Genomic DNA, 13,030 nt, shown 5'->3' on the forward strand with positions numbered 1-13,030 from the left:
TAAATATCTGAAGGAAGTAAAATTAGTATCTTAAAGCTGCTTCTGTCACTGCAGTCGTGTCCGACTCTGTGCGATCCCATGGATGGCAGCCCACCAGGCTCCCCCGTCCCTGGGATTCTCCAGGCAAGAATACTGGAGTGGCATGCCATTGCCTTCTCCGAGTGTCTTTAAGAGTTATCTGCATTTCCATGTTCACTGTACCAGTATTTAGAAGAGCCAAGGTATTGAAACAACCTAAATGTCCTTCAGTGGATGAATAAAGATGTGATTTATAATGTTATTCAGCCACATGAGAGGCGATCCTGCCATTTGCAGGATGAATCTGGAGGGCATGTGCTAAGTGAACTAAGCTGCACAGAGGAAAAGAAGTGTGTGATATCACTCATATATGGAATCTAAAAACCAAACCAAAAAAAAAAAAAACCAATTTCATGGAAACAGAATAGAATGGTGGTTGCCAGGGGCTAAGGGAAATGGAATGATGAAGGTCAAAGTGTACAAATTTTCTTTTTAGTCTTCTGACCAAGATGGCTTTCCGTGCGCCTCTATAAAGCATAACGCGCTTCTCACACACACATAACCTTTCTGAGTTCTTTAACAGATCTATGTTAACAGTCAACTTAAGGATATGGCATAAAGATGCTCTTATGTTTTCAATGCATTCTTAAAGGGGAAGACAGAAGTACAGGCAGATACCAGTGGAGTCTCTGGATACACAAAGATGTGAAGTGAGGTTCATCTACATTTCTGGGAAAAAGCTGTATTTCGAGATTCCTGCTCAGGTTACCACAGGAGCAAAGATAGTGTTCCTCAGGTAACAGAAGAACCACAAGACAAACTCTAGGACTGGTTCTACTGCCATGACACTAGGGCCAGGGTTGGGGGCACCACCAGTAGTGGGGGGTGGGGAGACAATGGAGGAGGAGCAATGAAACACACACAGCATGGATTTACCCTCCATTCCACGTTCTTTCACCTGCTGTCTGGCTGCTGCCAACACAGAAAGAAACCAGCCAAGGGTTGTGAGAAAAAGAAAAGGGTGTTTAATTTGGTTTGTGATAGACAGCTGGCTCCTTTGTCCTCTCTCTCCAAAAGAAGTTGAAAAGGTTCACATCTCCACCCTCCCTTATAGCTGGCACATCCATGTGACATATCCTGGCCAGTGAGGCTTTAGGCACTTTTCAAGAAGCTTCTGGGAAGGTGTTTTTTTCCTGATAAAAAGAACAGAAATGGTGGAACCAGTCCTTCTGGTGCGATGCCCAGAGCTCTGCAGGCCCTCAGAAGAGTCAGCCATGCAGTGCCTCACTGTTAAATATAAACAGAGTCAGGGACCACCAGCATCTGAGAACATGGAAAAGGCCACGGTAGCTCAAATTAACCTGACATTTAAAACTAGTAACCTCCGAACTTTGCTTATGTGAGAAATATAAACTTTCGTTAAGTCATTCTTCCCTGTTTCTTCCAACAATAGCATTCCTGGGATACACAGTAGTCCCAGGTAATAGGTGGTAGAGAAATGAGGAGGAGGAGATAAAGGAAATGACAAGCAGTGTCTGAGGTGGGAGGGAAGGGCAATTTATGGGCAACTTGTTATGCCCAGGAATCTGGTTATAATAAAAAGGATTGTCTGATTAAAAGAAGTCAGACAAATAGTAACACAAATATAAAAGTTCATTTTTGGGGAAAAAATACAGAAAATAGAGTACAAGTTCCCCATCTATTTTTAGTAGGATGTAGATTTCCACTTAAAATTTTTTCATGTAATTATTGAAATATCATAGTTTTGCTGCTATTTTCTCAAGGTACCCATAGTATGTACAAAATGCTTACATTATGCTTACATTATGCTTACATTATGCTTACATTAAAGCTTACAAAATGCTTACAGGTTGTGCATGCATTCAGTCAATAAAACAAGATGAAAAAGAACTCAAGTTGCTTCATTTGCTTAGAAAAGAGAAAAGTCTATATACATTTAGGTAAGAATTTGATTGGCATCATCACTCACACCCACCTGAACCGGAACTATACTGGAGCTTCTCAGGCTTCTGGAGAGAAAAAAATACTTTCAAACAAAAAGGAAGAAGAAACTTGGCCCCCAGCCTCTGAGGGACAGGTGGTTTATAGAAAACTCATCCTAAAGAAGGAGAGATCGAAAGTTTATATTTCTCACATAAGCAAAGTTCGGAGGTTACTAGTTTTAAATGTCAGGTTAATTTGAGCTACCGTGGCCTTTTCCATGTTCTCAGATGCTGGTGGTCCCTGACTCTGTTTATATTTAACAGTGAGGCACTGCATGGCTGACTCTTCTGAGGGCCTGCAGAGCTCTGGGCATCGCACCAGAAGGACTGGTTCCACCATTTCTGTTCTTTTTATCAGGAAAAAAACACCTTCCCAGAAGCTTCTTGAAAAGTGCCTAAAGCCTCACTGGCCAGGATATGTCACATGGATGTGCCAGCTATAAGGGAGGGTGGAGATGTGAACCTGGGCCACCAACTGATGGTGTGCAGGGCATCTAGTTTTTGTGTGAAATATATGGCGTTGTCCCCAAAATATTCTCTTAGTCTGTCACTGAGGTTCAGGTCATTTAAGAGGTTGATTCAAAAACTAAACAAGCCAATTATCCCTTGGAGGATTGACTACATACAGGTCTCAGGGTTAGTTGAAAATTCTTCTTCCCCATCCCCTCTCCACATGGGGAAACAAACAAGGCTAAGGTCAGGAGAATCCTCAGAAACAAAGTGGCAACGATGGCCAGCAGTGACAGCAGGACAGCCTAGCGTCCACCAAGAAATCCCCGAAGCCTGCGAGAGTCAGGGTACAGGAAGGACTTGGGATCACATGAATCTACTGAGCTGAGGCTGAGGGTCAGGGGAGACTCATTTTCACTGCAGTTACTCATACCCCTGCCTCTCCTCCCTTATCAGGCGGGTCCAAGCAAAGACAACAGAAATACCACACCCTCAGACAATCCACCGGCCACTTGGAGGCCAGTGGCCAGAACCTTATGACGTTATATTCAGTAGACTTGCAATTCTATAAGTTACTAAGTTATAATAGACTTTCAACTCTTTAACATAAGGGGATAGAAGCCATAACTTCTCTTACAAGGAAAGAGCTTTAATTGCTAATATTCTAACAAAGAGACTATATGGCTTAAACATATCTGTGCTATGCTATTTCTGAAAAGGAGTAAATATTGAATGCAGCCTTGATTCTAAGTCCTTAAGTTCAATAGCAACAATAATAAAAATACTAAGATATACGCTTTTATTTTTTAAAAAGTTAATTCACAATTACTTTCATAAATATGTCATTATCAAATTAATACAGTTCTGTCCTTATGTTTAGGGAAAGTATTTTCAAAAAGCTCAGGTTACCTCACTGAAAGCATGGCTTGAATAAGACAAATGTCATATGCAATATCTAGTAAATCAGGTGATTCTGAAAAGGCAACATTTGCTTTTGCTTCCATTCTTATACATGGCAATAACCACAACTATATATTGTTGGTTCCAAAACAGGCCAAGGACTCAGTGTTGCTTATCACAATCACTAAAAAATAATTTTGTCAGTAATATTGTCTTCATTAACTCATATGTCCAACAAACATTTACTGAATGCCCACCATGAACCAGAAACTGTTTTGACACCAAGGAATACAGCCATTATCTAGAGAGACAAACTCTTTGCTCTCCTGGAACTTATATTCCATTTGAAGAAATAAGTAAAATGTTTAGTTTGTTCATTTGTGGTAAGTACAATGACGAAAAAGTTGGAAAGAGGATGAGATGGAGGCTGTGGTACAGACTGCCGTTTTAAACAAAGTGGTCAAAGAAAGCCTCACTGAGATGTTATTTAAGGAAAGACCTGTGAAGGAGGTGCAGGAGTGAATGTGGATATCTGGAGACAGAAAAGTCCAGAAAAAGTGAATATAGTGCAAAGACCTTAAGTCAGAATGTCTGATGGGTCTGCAAACAGTAAGGAGGTCAGTTTGACTGGGGAGGACAAAGTGAAGGAGAGAACACTGGGAGATGCGGTGAGAGGGACTGTGTTACACAGTGCCTTAGAGGCTATTGTAAAGGTCTGCCTTTCTCAGAGCACTCGGAGGTTTTAGAATGGAGAAGTGCTGGGATCTAACGCAACTTTTAACTGGATCACTCTGCCTAGGTGGTAGCCAAGACAATGGAAAGATGGCAGAAAGACAATAGAAGTAGGAAAGCCCACTGGAAAGCAACTACAATAATCCAGGGGAGATGCCGAAGGCTAGGTCCAGGGTGCTCCAACGGAACAGTAAGAAGTAAGAAGAGGTCAGTGTCCAGACATACTTTCAAGACAAGTTTGGCTCATCGATTACATGGGAAAGGAAGACCTGGAAGGAGGGTGTTGTCATTAGTTGAGACAATGAAAGTCCATTAGGAAGAACAAATTTCGGGGGAAATTTGTTTTGGAACAAATTTGTTGTTTTGGAAATGTTAAATTTAAAACAGGAAAGATGCCCAATACATGATTGAACTTGTAGATATGGAGTCAGCAGAGGAAGGTGGAATAGGGATATACATTTTGAAGTTGTCAATACAGACATGGCTTTTAAAGCCGTGGAGACTGGATAACAAGAGAACAGAAAAGATTCAAAGACCTAGCCCTGGGCGCTCCAAGATGACTGTGAGACTTTCAAGACTGATCAACTCGAGCTTCACCTAAGGTCACATTTTAACCACTTCTACCTCCAGAGCCGGACAGTACATGGGATATTGAGGGTAGCAAACGGGGATAGTTGAGCAAAAAATTAAGTTGTTCCATCATAATTAGTAGCTAACAAGCAAGTGAAGGAAGATAACAGGTGGCAAAACTAAGAAATAATTAACGTCTAAATGGTTTTCCCAGGAACCTATAACGCCAACTTAACATGTAAAGAAAAGCTGTCCTGGGGTTTATCTGCAGACCCTCTGTGGTGGCTATCCTTCCGTCGCTGGAGCCAGGTCAATGGAAACAGTTTTCACCCGAATCCAGTGCAGAAGTGCCATAACCCCCAGGGTCCTGAGGTCTAGAGGGCGAGACTAAACTCCGCCAGCGAGGGGAGAAGGCGGCAGGGAGAGACAACTGGGGCCTTATCTGAGCCACCGACCCGCCCCCGGGGACCCCGCACCCCCCAGGGCCCCGCAGCCCCACCGCACAGCCCTTCTGCCGCCCGGGGCTCCGTCCCGCCGCAGGCAGGCTGGTTTCCAAGGCACCAAGACTCCGCTTTATACCCACCCGCTCCCCGGCGCGGTAGCTCCCGTACGCAGGCGCACCCGTGGCAGGGCATGCCGGGAATCGCAGTTTTCCCGGCCCTACAGGGCCCTCCGCCCCGGGCGGGATCCAGGCCGGAATCCAGCGGCGCGCACGGAACGCACAGCCCCGTGACCCGGATGACGACAGGCTCCATTGTGCTCGCGAGCCGGGCACGCCGGGATAGGTAGTTTCCGCCCACTCTCCTCCCGGAGGTCCTGCGGCGCCAGCTTTGCAGAGTTAAGCTTCTCCTGCCCGTGAGCTTGTGCTTCTGGGTCATTTGACACCCTACAGCAGACCAGAGTCCAAGAAAAGAAAATGTTTTTAGAAGGACGGAAAGTATCAAGTTTTCCTGAACAATAGGAAAATAGGATTTTTTAAATGAGTATTAAAAAATGGTAAAACCGAGCTCAAACATTTTTCTCATTAAAGAAAGAAAAAACAAAAAACAAAGTCCGTCTTCATCTTTGATCATGATGGTCAGACCGAGAGTAAAACACCGGGGATCCGCTCTCTTGTCTTCTATCTCTTCGGCGTAATTTATTTCTTGTCTTGTGTACAGATTAGTAGGTATTTCTCAACGACAGCGTTGAGAATAAAACTGCAGTCGTTTCTGATTTTTAAGAGTGGGAATTCAGACTTAACAATGTCTTCTACAGTGAAAAGACAATGCGATTTTGCTTTAAGCAAAAACCTTTTACCAGCGCGAGGGCAATTAATCCATTCTTCTCGTCTCCCTGGGGTTGCAGCTGAGAATAACTTTCGCCCTCAAATGAATGCAGTCGGATCCGAGATGAGTCCTCATTTGCCTAGCGAGTGGCTGGCTGAACTGATCTCGCTGTTCTTAGTCAGATAGCTGAGCCCCGCGTGAGATGAATGTCCATCAAACCACAGCTATAAGACATTCTTCAAACTGTAAGCCCACCCGGTGAAAGAGATGAGCACCTCATATATTATTCAAGTGAAGGGACCATATAAAGCTTTTAATATGATAAGCCAGAGAGTATTTTAGAGCGTCAATACAGAGTCATTTTCTCTCACGTTTTTTCTTGCAGTGACTTCTGATTTATGCGTGGAGGTAAGGGGTATATGTATGCACAACACAGATAATGTGCACATTTCAGTGTAATGAGAATTTTCAGGTTCTCCTTGAATATCCATATTAAGCAGTAGTCAGGGAGCCAAATTGTTTAAATTTAGTGTTTTTAATTTATTTTCCTCTGTCTACCATCTGGCAAACCATATAAAAACTTTAGCAATTACAAAGTTAGAGAAAAGAATCTGAAATCTTCAATAAACTAGTTCATCTGTTAGAGAACCAGTTTCTGGACACCTGAGAATTTGTTATATTAAAAGACTTTTTTTCTAAGTGCCTAAACCTATTGATTTTTCCCCTGATTTCCCTTTTGATTTCAACTGATAAATACTGGGTTAGCCAAAAGGTTCATCTGGGTTTTTTGTAACATCTTTTGGCCAACTCAATAGTTTTCATACTTGTTGGCCTCATTCAAAAAGTAAGGTCTTTTCAGCCATGGAAATCCTAGGGATTCCATGAGGACCACTCTCTCTCTCATCACAGTACTATGATAGTGTTCTAACTGGGTTTATAATCATTCTTCCTAAAGCATCTTTCGTATAATTACAAAAATGATCTTTTGAGAAAGTAACATGATTATCTTGGTCTTTTGCTTAAAAACATTTAATAGCTCCCACTTAAACTTATCGTTTTCCATTTGAAAAGTATGAAGCCCAAACTGCTAATAGCTTCAGCCTCATCCACAAGCCTCGTATGCACCTGACCCCCTAAAGGAACCTTGAATTCAAGCCTACAGGCATGTCTTTGCCCTTGCAGGGTCTGCTTGCTCTGCCAGGCATGCCCTCACTCTGGTGAACTCAAAGCAGATATAAAGATTTACATCTTTTTTAAAGGCATTCTATTCCCTCCCAAAGTATTTATTTCACAGCATTAGAATTGTCAGTGTGTCTTACCTCCCCTGGATTGGGCTGTGAGTTACTCAAGGGCAAGACCTTTGTTCTCTTCATTTTGATTTTTAAATTTTCAACAGTGAGCACAGGGCCTCGCAGACAGTAGAAGCTTGGTAAATCCTTGTTTAGTGAATGAATTAATGAAAAAATTTTTAATGCTACTACAGACAGAATGCTTCTACACTCTCCTGACTGTTTATATATTCTATTTGTAGGCCAGGAAAAGGCATCTGCTTTTTTCCTCACCTGGGAATGATCTAACGTTGCAATTACACAATGGGAGCAAAGTTATCTGCAACCACTTCCCCTTAGAGTTGGAAAGTACTCTGTGGACAAAGAAATGCAAACACAAAAAGAAATGCATACACAAAATTAAAGTTTTCATATGTTGGTGGTACTATGGAGGAATGAGAATGGCAAATTCACTAACTGGTTCTTCACCTTCTGTGGTCAGTCCAGACCTTCTGATGGAAGTATTGGCTTCAGGTTTATTAAACATTAAAGTGCAGGCAAGAGTACTGGAGTGGGTTGCCATTGCCTTCTCCAAAGGGCTTCCCAGGTGGCGCTAGTGGTAAAGAACCCGCCTGCCAGTGCAGGAGACATCAAAGATCTCTGGGTTGGTAAGATCCCCTGGAGGAGGATATGGCAACCCACTCCAGTATTCTTGCCTGGAGAATCGCATGGACAGAGGAGCCTGGAGGGTTACAGCCCATAGGGTTGCAAAGAGTCAGACACAACTCACCCATAGAGATTAAAATGTGGAGGATTCTCTGGCTTTTTAATGAACTGGTGATCAGCCCAGAGTTGAATATATAAATCTGTTAGTTGAATCAATTTAGGGTGGCAGTGCTTCTTACAAGGTCTCTGTCACTTAGCTTTAGCAACCACATTGTGTCGTCAAACAGATTTTCACATTGTGGTGTTGATCCAATTGACGAATAAAGTCAGGGTTATAGGGATGTTGCTGGAGCTCTGTTTTCCATTTCCTAAGATAAGAGTACTCTTGGTATTAATAGGATGACATAATCAACAGAAGGAAGAAACATGGGTGTTTTTGAAGTTGACTTAAATCAGCTGCCAGGCATTTCTGAAATTTTCCGATTAAATCATAGTAACAGTATGATCTATTGAATATCTTCTGAATTGGATGTTTTATATACAGTCATCCCTCCCCGTTTGCAGGGTGTTGTTCCCAGGACTCCCCCACCCCCAGGATATCAAAATCCAAGGATGCTCAAGTCCCTTATATAAAATAGGATAATATTTGTATGTAAACTATGCACATCCTCCCTGCACTTTAAATCGTCTCTAGATTACTTGTAATATCTAATTTAATGTAAATGTTATGTAAATAGTTGCTCTCTGCAGCAAATTCAAGTTTTACTTTTTGTAACTTACAGGAATTTTTTTCCCCCCGAAAACCTTATATCTGAGGTTGGTTGAATCCATTGATGTGGAACTCATGGATATGGAAGGCTGACTGTATGTTGCCTCACGTGATCCCAACTGTAAGTTTAAGATGTAGTAATTATATTCCCATTTTACTGATAAGGCAGTTGAGATTTGAGGAAGTTAGATTGCCTAGAGCCATACAGACAGTGACAGAATGGTTATTTGGACTTGGATCTGTCTGGTTTCAAAGCCTATGCTTTTCAATTTGATTCCATCTCCGACTCATTTTCTACTCCATTCTGACAACAGTAGATCAAGACAGACATTTCAGCATCTAACTATGAGATGAGATATACTTGAGTTAATGCCACACAATGGGATGCCACACATTTAGAAAAGAAAATGAGGAAATAGAGGTGATGGTATATATTTACCAGTTTTCTCTATGTTTAAAATTTTCTTCATAATAAAAAAGTGGAAAAGAAAATATATATGTACTTATATGGAAAGTCTCCAAGATACACATTAAGTGAAAAAAACAAGGTGTTATGGGATAACAGAGGGGATAAGAATTTTATATCTGTGTAAATAAGTACTGGGAGGATACGTAAGGAATCAATAGAAGTGACTAAAATTTTTCATCCCAACCAAGATAATTTTTACAAACTTTGTATTATCAGGTAATTTTAGATTCACAGAAGAGTTGCAAAAACAGTATGATATACCCTTCATCCAGCTTCCACTGCTATTAATATCTTATGTGATCATGGCACAATGATCAAAACTGAGAAATTAATACCAGTACAATACAATTAACTAAACGGCAAACTTCATTAGGATTTCATCAAACGTTAATTTTCCCACAAATCTCTTTTTCTCTGTGTCAGGACATAATCCAGGATCCTATTCTGTGTTTACTTGTCCTGTCTCTCCTTGATCTTTGTCTTTTTTTTTTTTTTTTTTTAGTTTTGAAAAATGTTTTATTCAAGAATTTCAAATATCTTCCAAAATACAGTTTCCTAGATTGCTACAAAAGAAAGCAAGTTTAATATGAAATTTAAATCATTAAATATGTTTCACTAGTATATACATACAGAATGCCAAGCAATTTATATTTAGCCCTGGAATGCGTACCATGTCTTTCGTTCTTCCTTATTAAAGGCTCAATCCAGCACTTGGTATATAGGCTATGTACAACAGGCAAAGTTCAGTGTTCACAGGAATTTCACATTAGCTTCCTCAACTTATAGCTGTGGTAGTTTGTCCACAGGGGTGTCAAATTTGAAGTCTGTAGGAAACAGATCTGGGGCCCGCGGATAGATTAATCTGTACGACTGTCTGATCGTAACATCAGCAACACCAGCAATATCTCCAATCTCTTTTTGGGTCCGTTTCTCAGCTGATGCCTGTGAGGCCATGTAAATAGCAGCTGCTGCCACAGATATCGGGCTCCTTCCAGGAACCAAGTCCAACTCCACAGCTTTACGGGCTATATGTGTCGCTGCCATCTGTACTTGCTTAGGAAGACAAAGGTTGGAACAAAACCTGGACATGAAGTCCCCAGTTGTAATCAAATCCACACTGGTTTCTAAAGCTTTCAGAATAAGTTTAAAACATCGGCCAATTTCTTTCTTAGAAATTCGTGATACAGCACATATTTCTTTAAATGTTCTAGGAACCCCTTCCTGTCTGCAGGCAATATAAAGACAAGCAGAAGCTATGGCATCATTGGCTCTCCCCTTTAGGCTCTTCTGTTCATACACTTGCTTGAATAGGTTATTTGTTCGATCAACTATATTTCGAGGGAGGTTGATTCTGTCTGCCATGGTAGTGATTTCTTTAAATGCGTTCATCATTGCCCGATCAGAACTACTCATGGTTCTCCTATTCTGGTACTTAGAATTACCAAATTCATCAAAACTTGTAGCTCCTGTACCCTTGCCAATCATAGTAGACAAATCTCCATCACTCAGAAGAGGATTCTGAGAATCTCCAACTCGAGATGGATCTTTTGTTGCTTTATCATTGCTGAAAGTTCTCCACTCAGATCCTACATCAATAACTCGGTCACCTACAACCAGGCCACATTCAGGACAGATCATATCACCAGCTCTGTAGTCTTCCACTAGGATCGCATCTGGATGGTTTGGACATGTGACTCTTGGAAGAGCATCCAAACGGCTGGTAGACGCCATCTTCACGGCCACTGCAGCTCCAGCTACAAACAATGACAGACGCAACCGCAAACAGGAAGAGACAGTCTGATCTTTGTCTTTCTTGACCTTGGGGTCTTGAAGATTACTGGTCAGTTATTTTGTAAAATGTCCCTCAGTTTGCGTTTGTCATGATTTTTCATGGCTAGATTGAGGTTATGCAGTTTGGAAAGAATACCACAGAAGTGATACTGTATATTTCTTCATGCCTCCTATTTGGAGATATATGATACATCTGTCTTATTACTGTTGTTCATCACTTTCTTAAGGTGAAGTCTGTTAGATTTCTCCACTAATCGTCCTGTATTCCTCTCTGTAACTAATAAGGATTTGGGGAGAGATACTCTGAGGCTATGCAAATATCCTGTTTCTTCTCAAACTTTCACCCACTGAATTGAACTGATTTAGCTGTTATGATGTCTTAATGGTGGCTTTCTCTTTCCTCATTTCTTATTTGGAATTCTTGTGCAGAGAAGACTTCTATGTTTTCTCCCATTTATTTATTTATTCAGTTATTTGTATCAGTATGAGCTTATGGATATTTATTTTACTCTTTGGGTTATAATTCCGTACTGTGGGAGTGGGGTGCCTATATGTGCCTTGCTCGGTCATGTTGAACACTTTGCAACCCCTTTGACTGCAGCTTGCCAGGCTCCTCTCTCCACGGAATATTTCAGGTAAGAATACTGGAGTGGGTTGCCATTTCCTACTTCCAGGGATCTTCCCAACTCAGGGATCAAACCCACATTTCTCACATCTCCTATATTGGCAGGCAGATTCTTTACCATTGAGCCACTTGGGAAGCCCTATAATTCAATACTATCATTCTTTTTGCATTTTCATACTGTTCATGGGGTTCTCAAGGCAAGAATACTGAAGTGGTTTGCCATTCCCTTCTCCAGTGGACCATGTTTTGTCAGAACTCTCCACCATGACCTGCCCATCTGGGGTGGCCTTACATGGCATGGCTCATGGTTTCATTGAGTTAGACAAGGCTGTGGTCCATGTGATCAGTTTGATTAGTTTTCTGTGGTTGTGGTTTTCATTCTGTCTGCCCTCTGATGGATAAGAATAAGAGGCTTGTGCAAGTTTCCTGATGGGAGGGACTGGCTCTGGAGGAAACTGGGTCTTGTTCTGATGGGCAGGGCCATGCTCAGTAAATCCTTAATCCAATTTTCTGTTGATGGGCGGGGCTGTGTTCCCTCCCTGTTGTTGACCTGAGGCCAAACTATGGTGGAGGTGATGGAGATAATGGCGACCCCCTTCAAAAGGTCCCATGCATGCACTGCCACACTCCGTGCCTCCGACCCTGCAGCAAGCCACCGCCAGCCCACACCTATCCCGGAGACTCTTGGACACTCACAGGCAAGTCTGGGCCTGTGGGGTCATTGCACCTTTCTCCTGGGTCCTGGTGCAGACAAGGTTTTGTTCATGCTTTCCAAGAGTCTGTTTCCCCAGTCCCATGTAAGTTCTGTAATCAAATCCCACTGGCCTCCAAAGTCAAATTCCCTAGGGATTCTCAGTCCTTTTGCCAGATCCCCAGGTTGGGAAATCTGTTGTGGGTCCTAGAACTTTCTTAACAGTGTGAGAATTTCTTTGCTCTAATTGTTCTGCAGTTTATGGGTCGTCTGCTCAGTGGCTCTATGGTGAGGTTAATGGCAACCTCCAAGAAGGCTTATGCAACAGGCTGTGTGACCAGGTAGCTGCACCCAGAGCCCTTGCCCCCTGCAGCAGGCCACTGCTGACCCGTACCTCTGCAGGAGACTCAAAACACAAGTCTGGCTCAGTCTCTGGGGCCTGGTGCACACAAGGTTTTGTTTGAGCCCTCCGAACATCTCTCACAGGTATGGGGTTTGATTCTAAACATGATTTCACCCCTCCTACTGTTTTGCTGGGGTTTCTCCTTTGCTCTTGGATGTGAAGTATCTTTTTTTGGTGGGATCCAGCATTCTCCCCCATGAACAGTATGAAAAAGCAAAAAGATAGGACACTAAAAGATGAACTCCCCAGGTCGGTAGGTGCCCAATATGCTACTGGAGAATAGTGGAGAAATAACAGCAGAAAGAAGAGGCAGAGCCAAAGCAAAAACAACGCCCAGTAGTGGATATGACTGGCAATGGAAGCAAAGTCCAATGCTGTAAAGAGCAATATTGCATAGGAACATGGAA

At 42.1% G+C, this 13,030-nt stretch overlaps 2 protein-coding genes across 4 annotated transcripts in view; both read right to left on the minus strand.

The window, feature by feature from the left end:
* CCDC150 (coiled-coil domain containing 150) overlaps positions 1–5,372 on the minus strand; it is a 97,345-nt gene extending 91,973 nt beyond the window's left edge. For 2 of the 3 annotated variants that reach the window (XM_043910512.1, XM_043910509.1), the window contains exon 1: positions 5,257–5,372. The gene's annotated coding sequence lies outside the window, so the exon portion shown is untranslated. The other variant, XM_043910508.1, reaches the window with a different exon arrangement.
* Positions 5,373–9,594: 4,222 nt separating this feature from the next.
* On the minus strand, positions 9,595–10,906 carry LOC122698846 (transcription initiation factor IIB-like). Its single transcript, XM_043910515.1, has one exon. It carries the CDS (start codon positions 10,842–10,844, stop codon positions 9,894–9,896), a length of 951 nt encoding a protein of 316 aa, XP_043766450.1. The 5' UTR covers positions 10,845–10,906; the 3' UTR covers positions 9,595–9,893.
* Between the last annotated feature and the right edge of the window lie 2,124 nt (positions 10,907–13,030).

Source organism: Cervus elaphus, chromosome 8 (genome assembly GCF_910594005.1).
Source record: "Cervus elaphus chromosome 8, mCerEla1.1, whole genome shotgun sequence".
NCBI lineage: Eukaryota > Metazoa > Chordata > Mammalia > Artiodactyla > Cervidae > Cervus > Cervus elaphus.

What these genes read in the sequence shown, in the direction of transcription:
- LOC122698846 (XM_043910515.1), bottom strand. Translation starts at nt 10,844, where the DNA reads ATGGCGTCTACCAGCCGTTTGGATGCTCTTCCAAGAGTCACATGTCCA.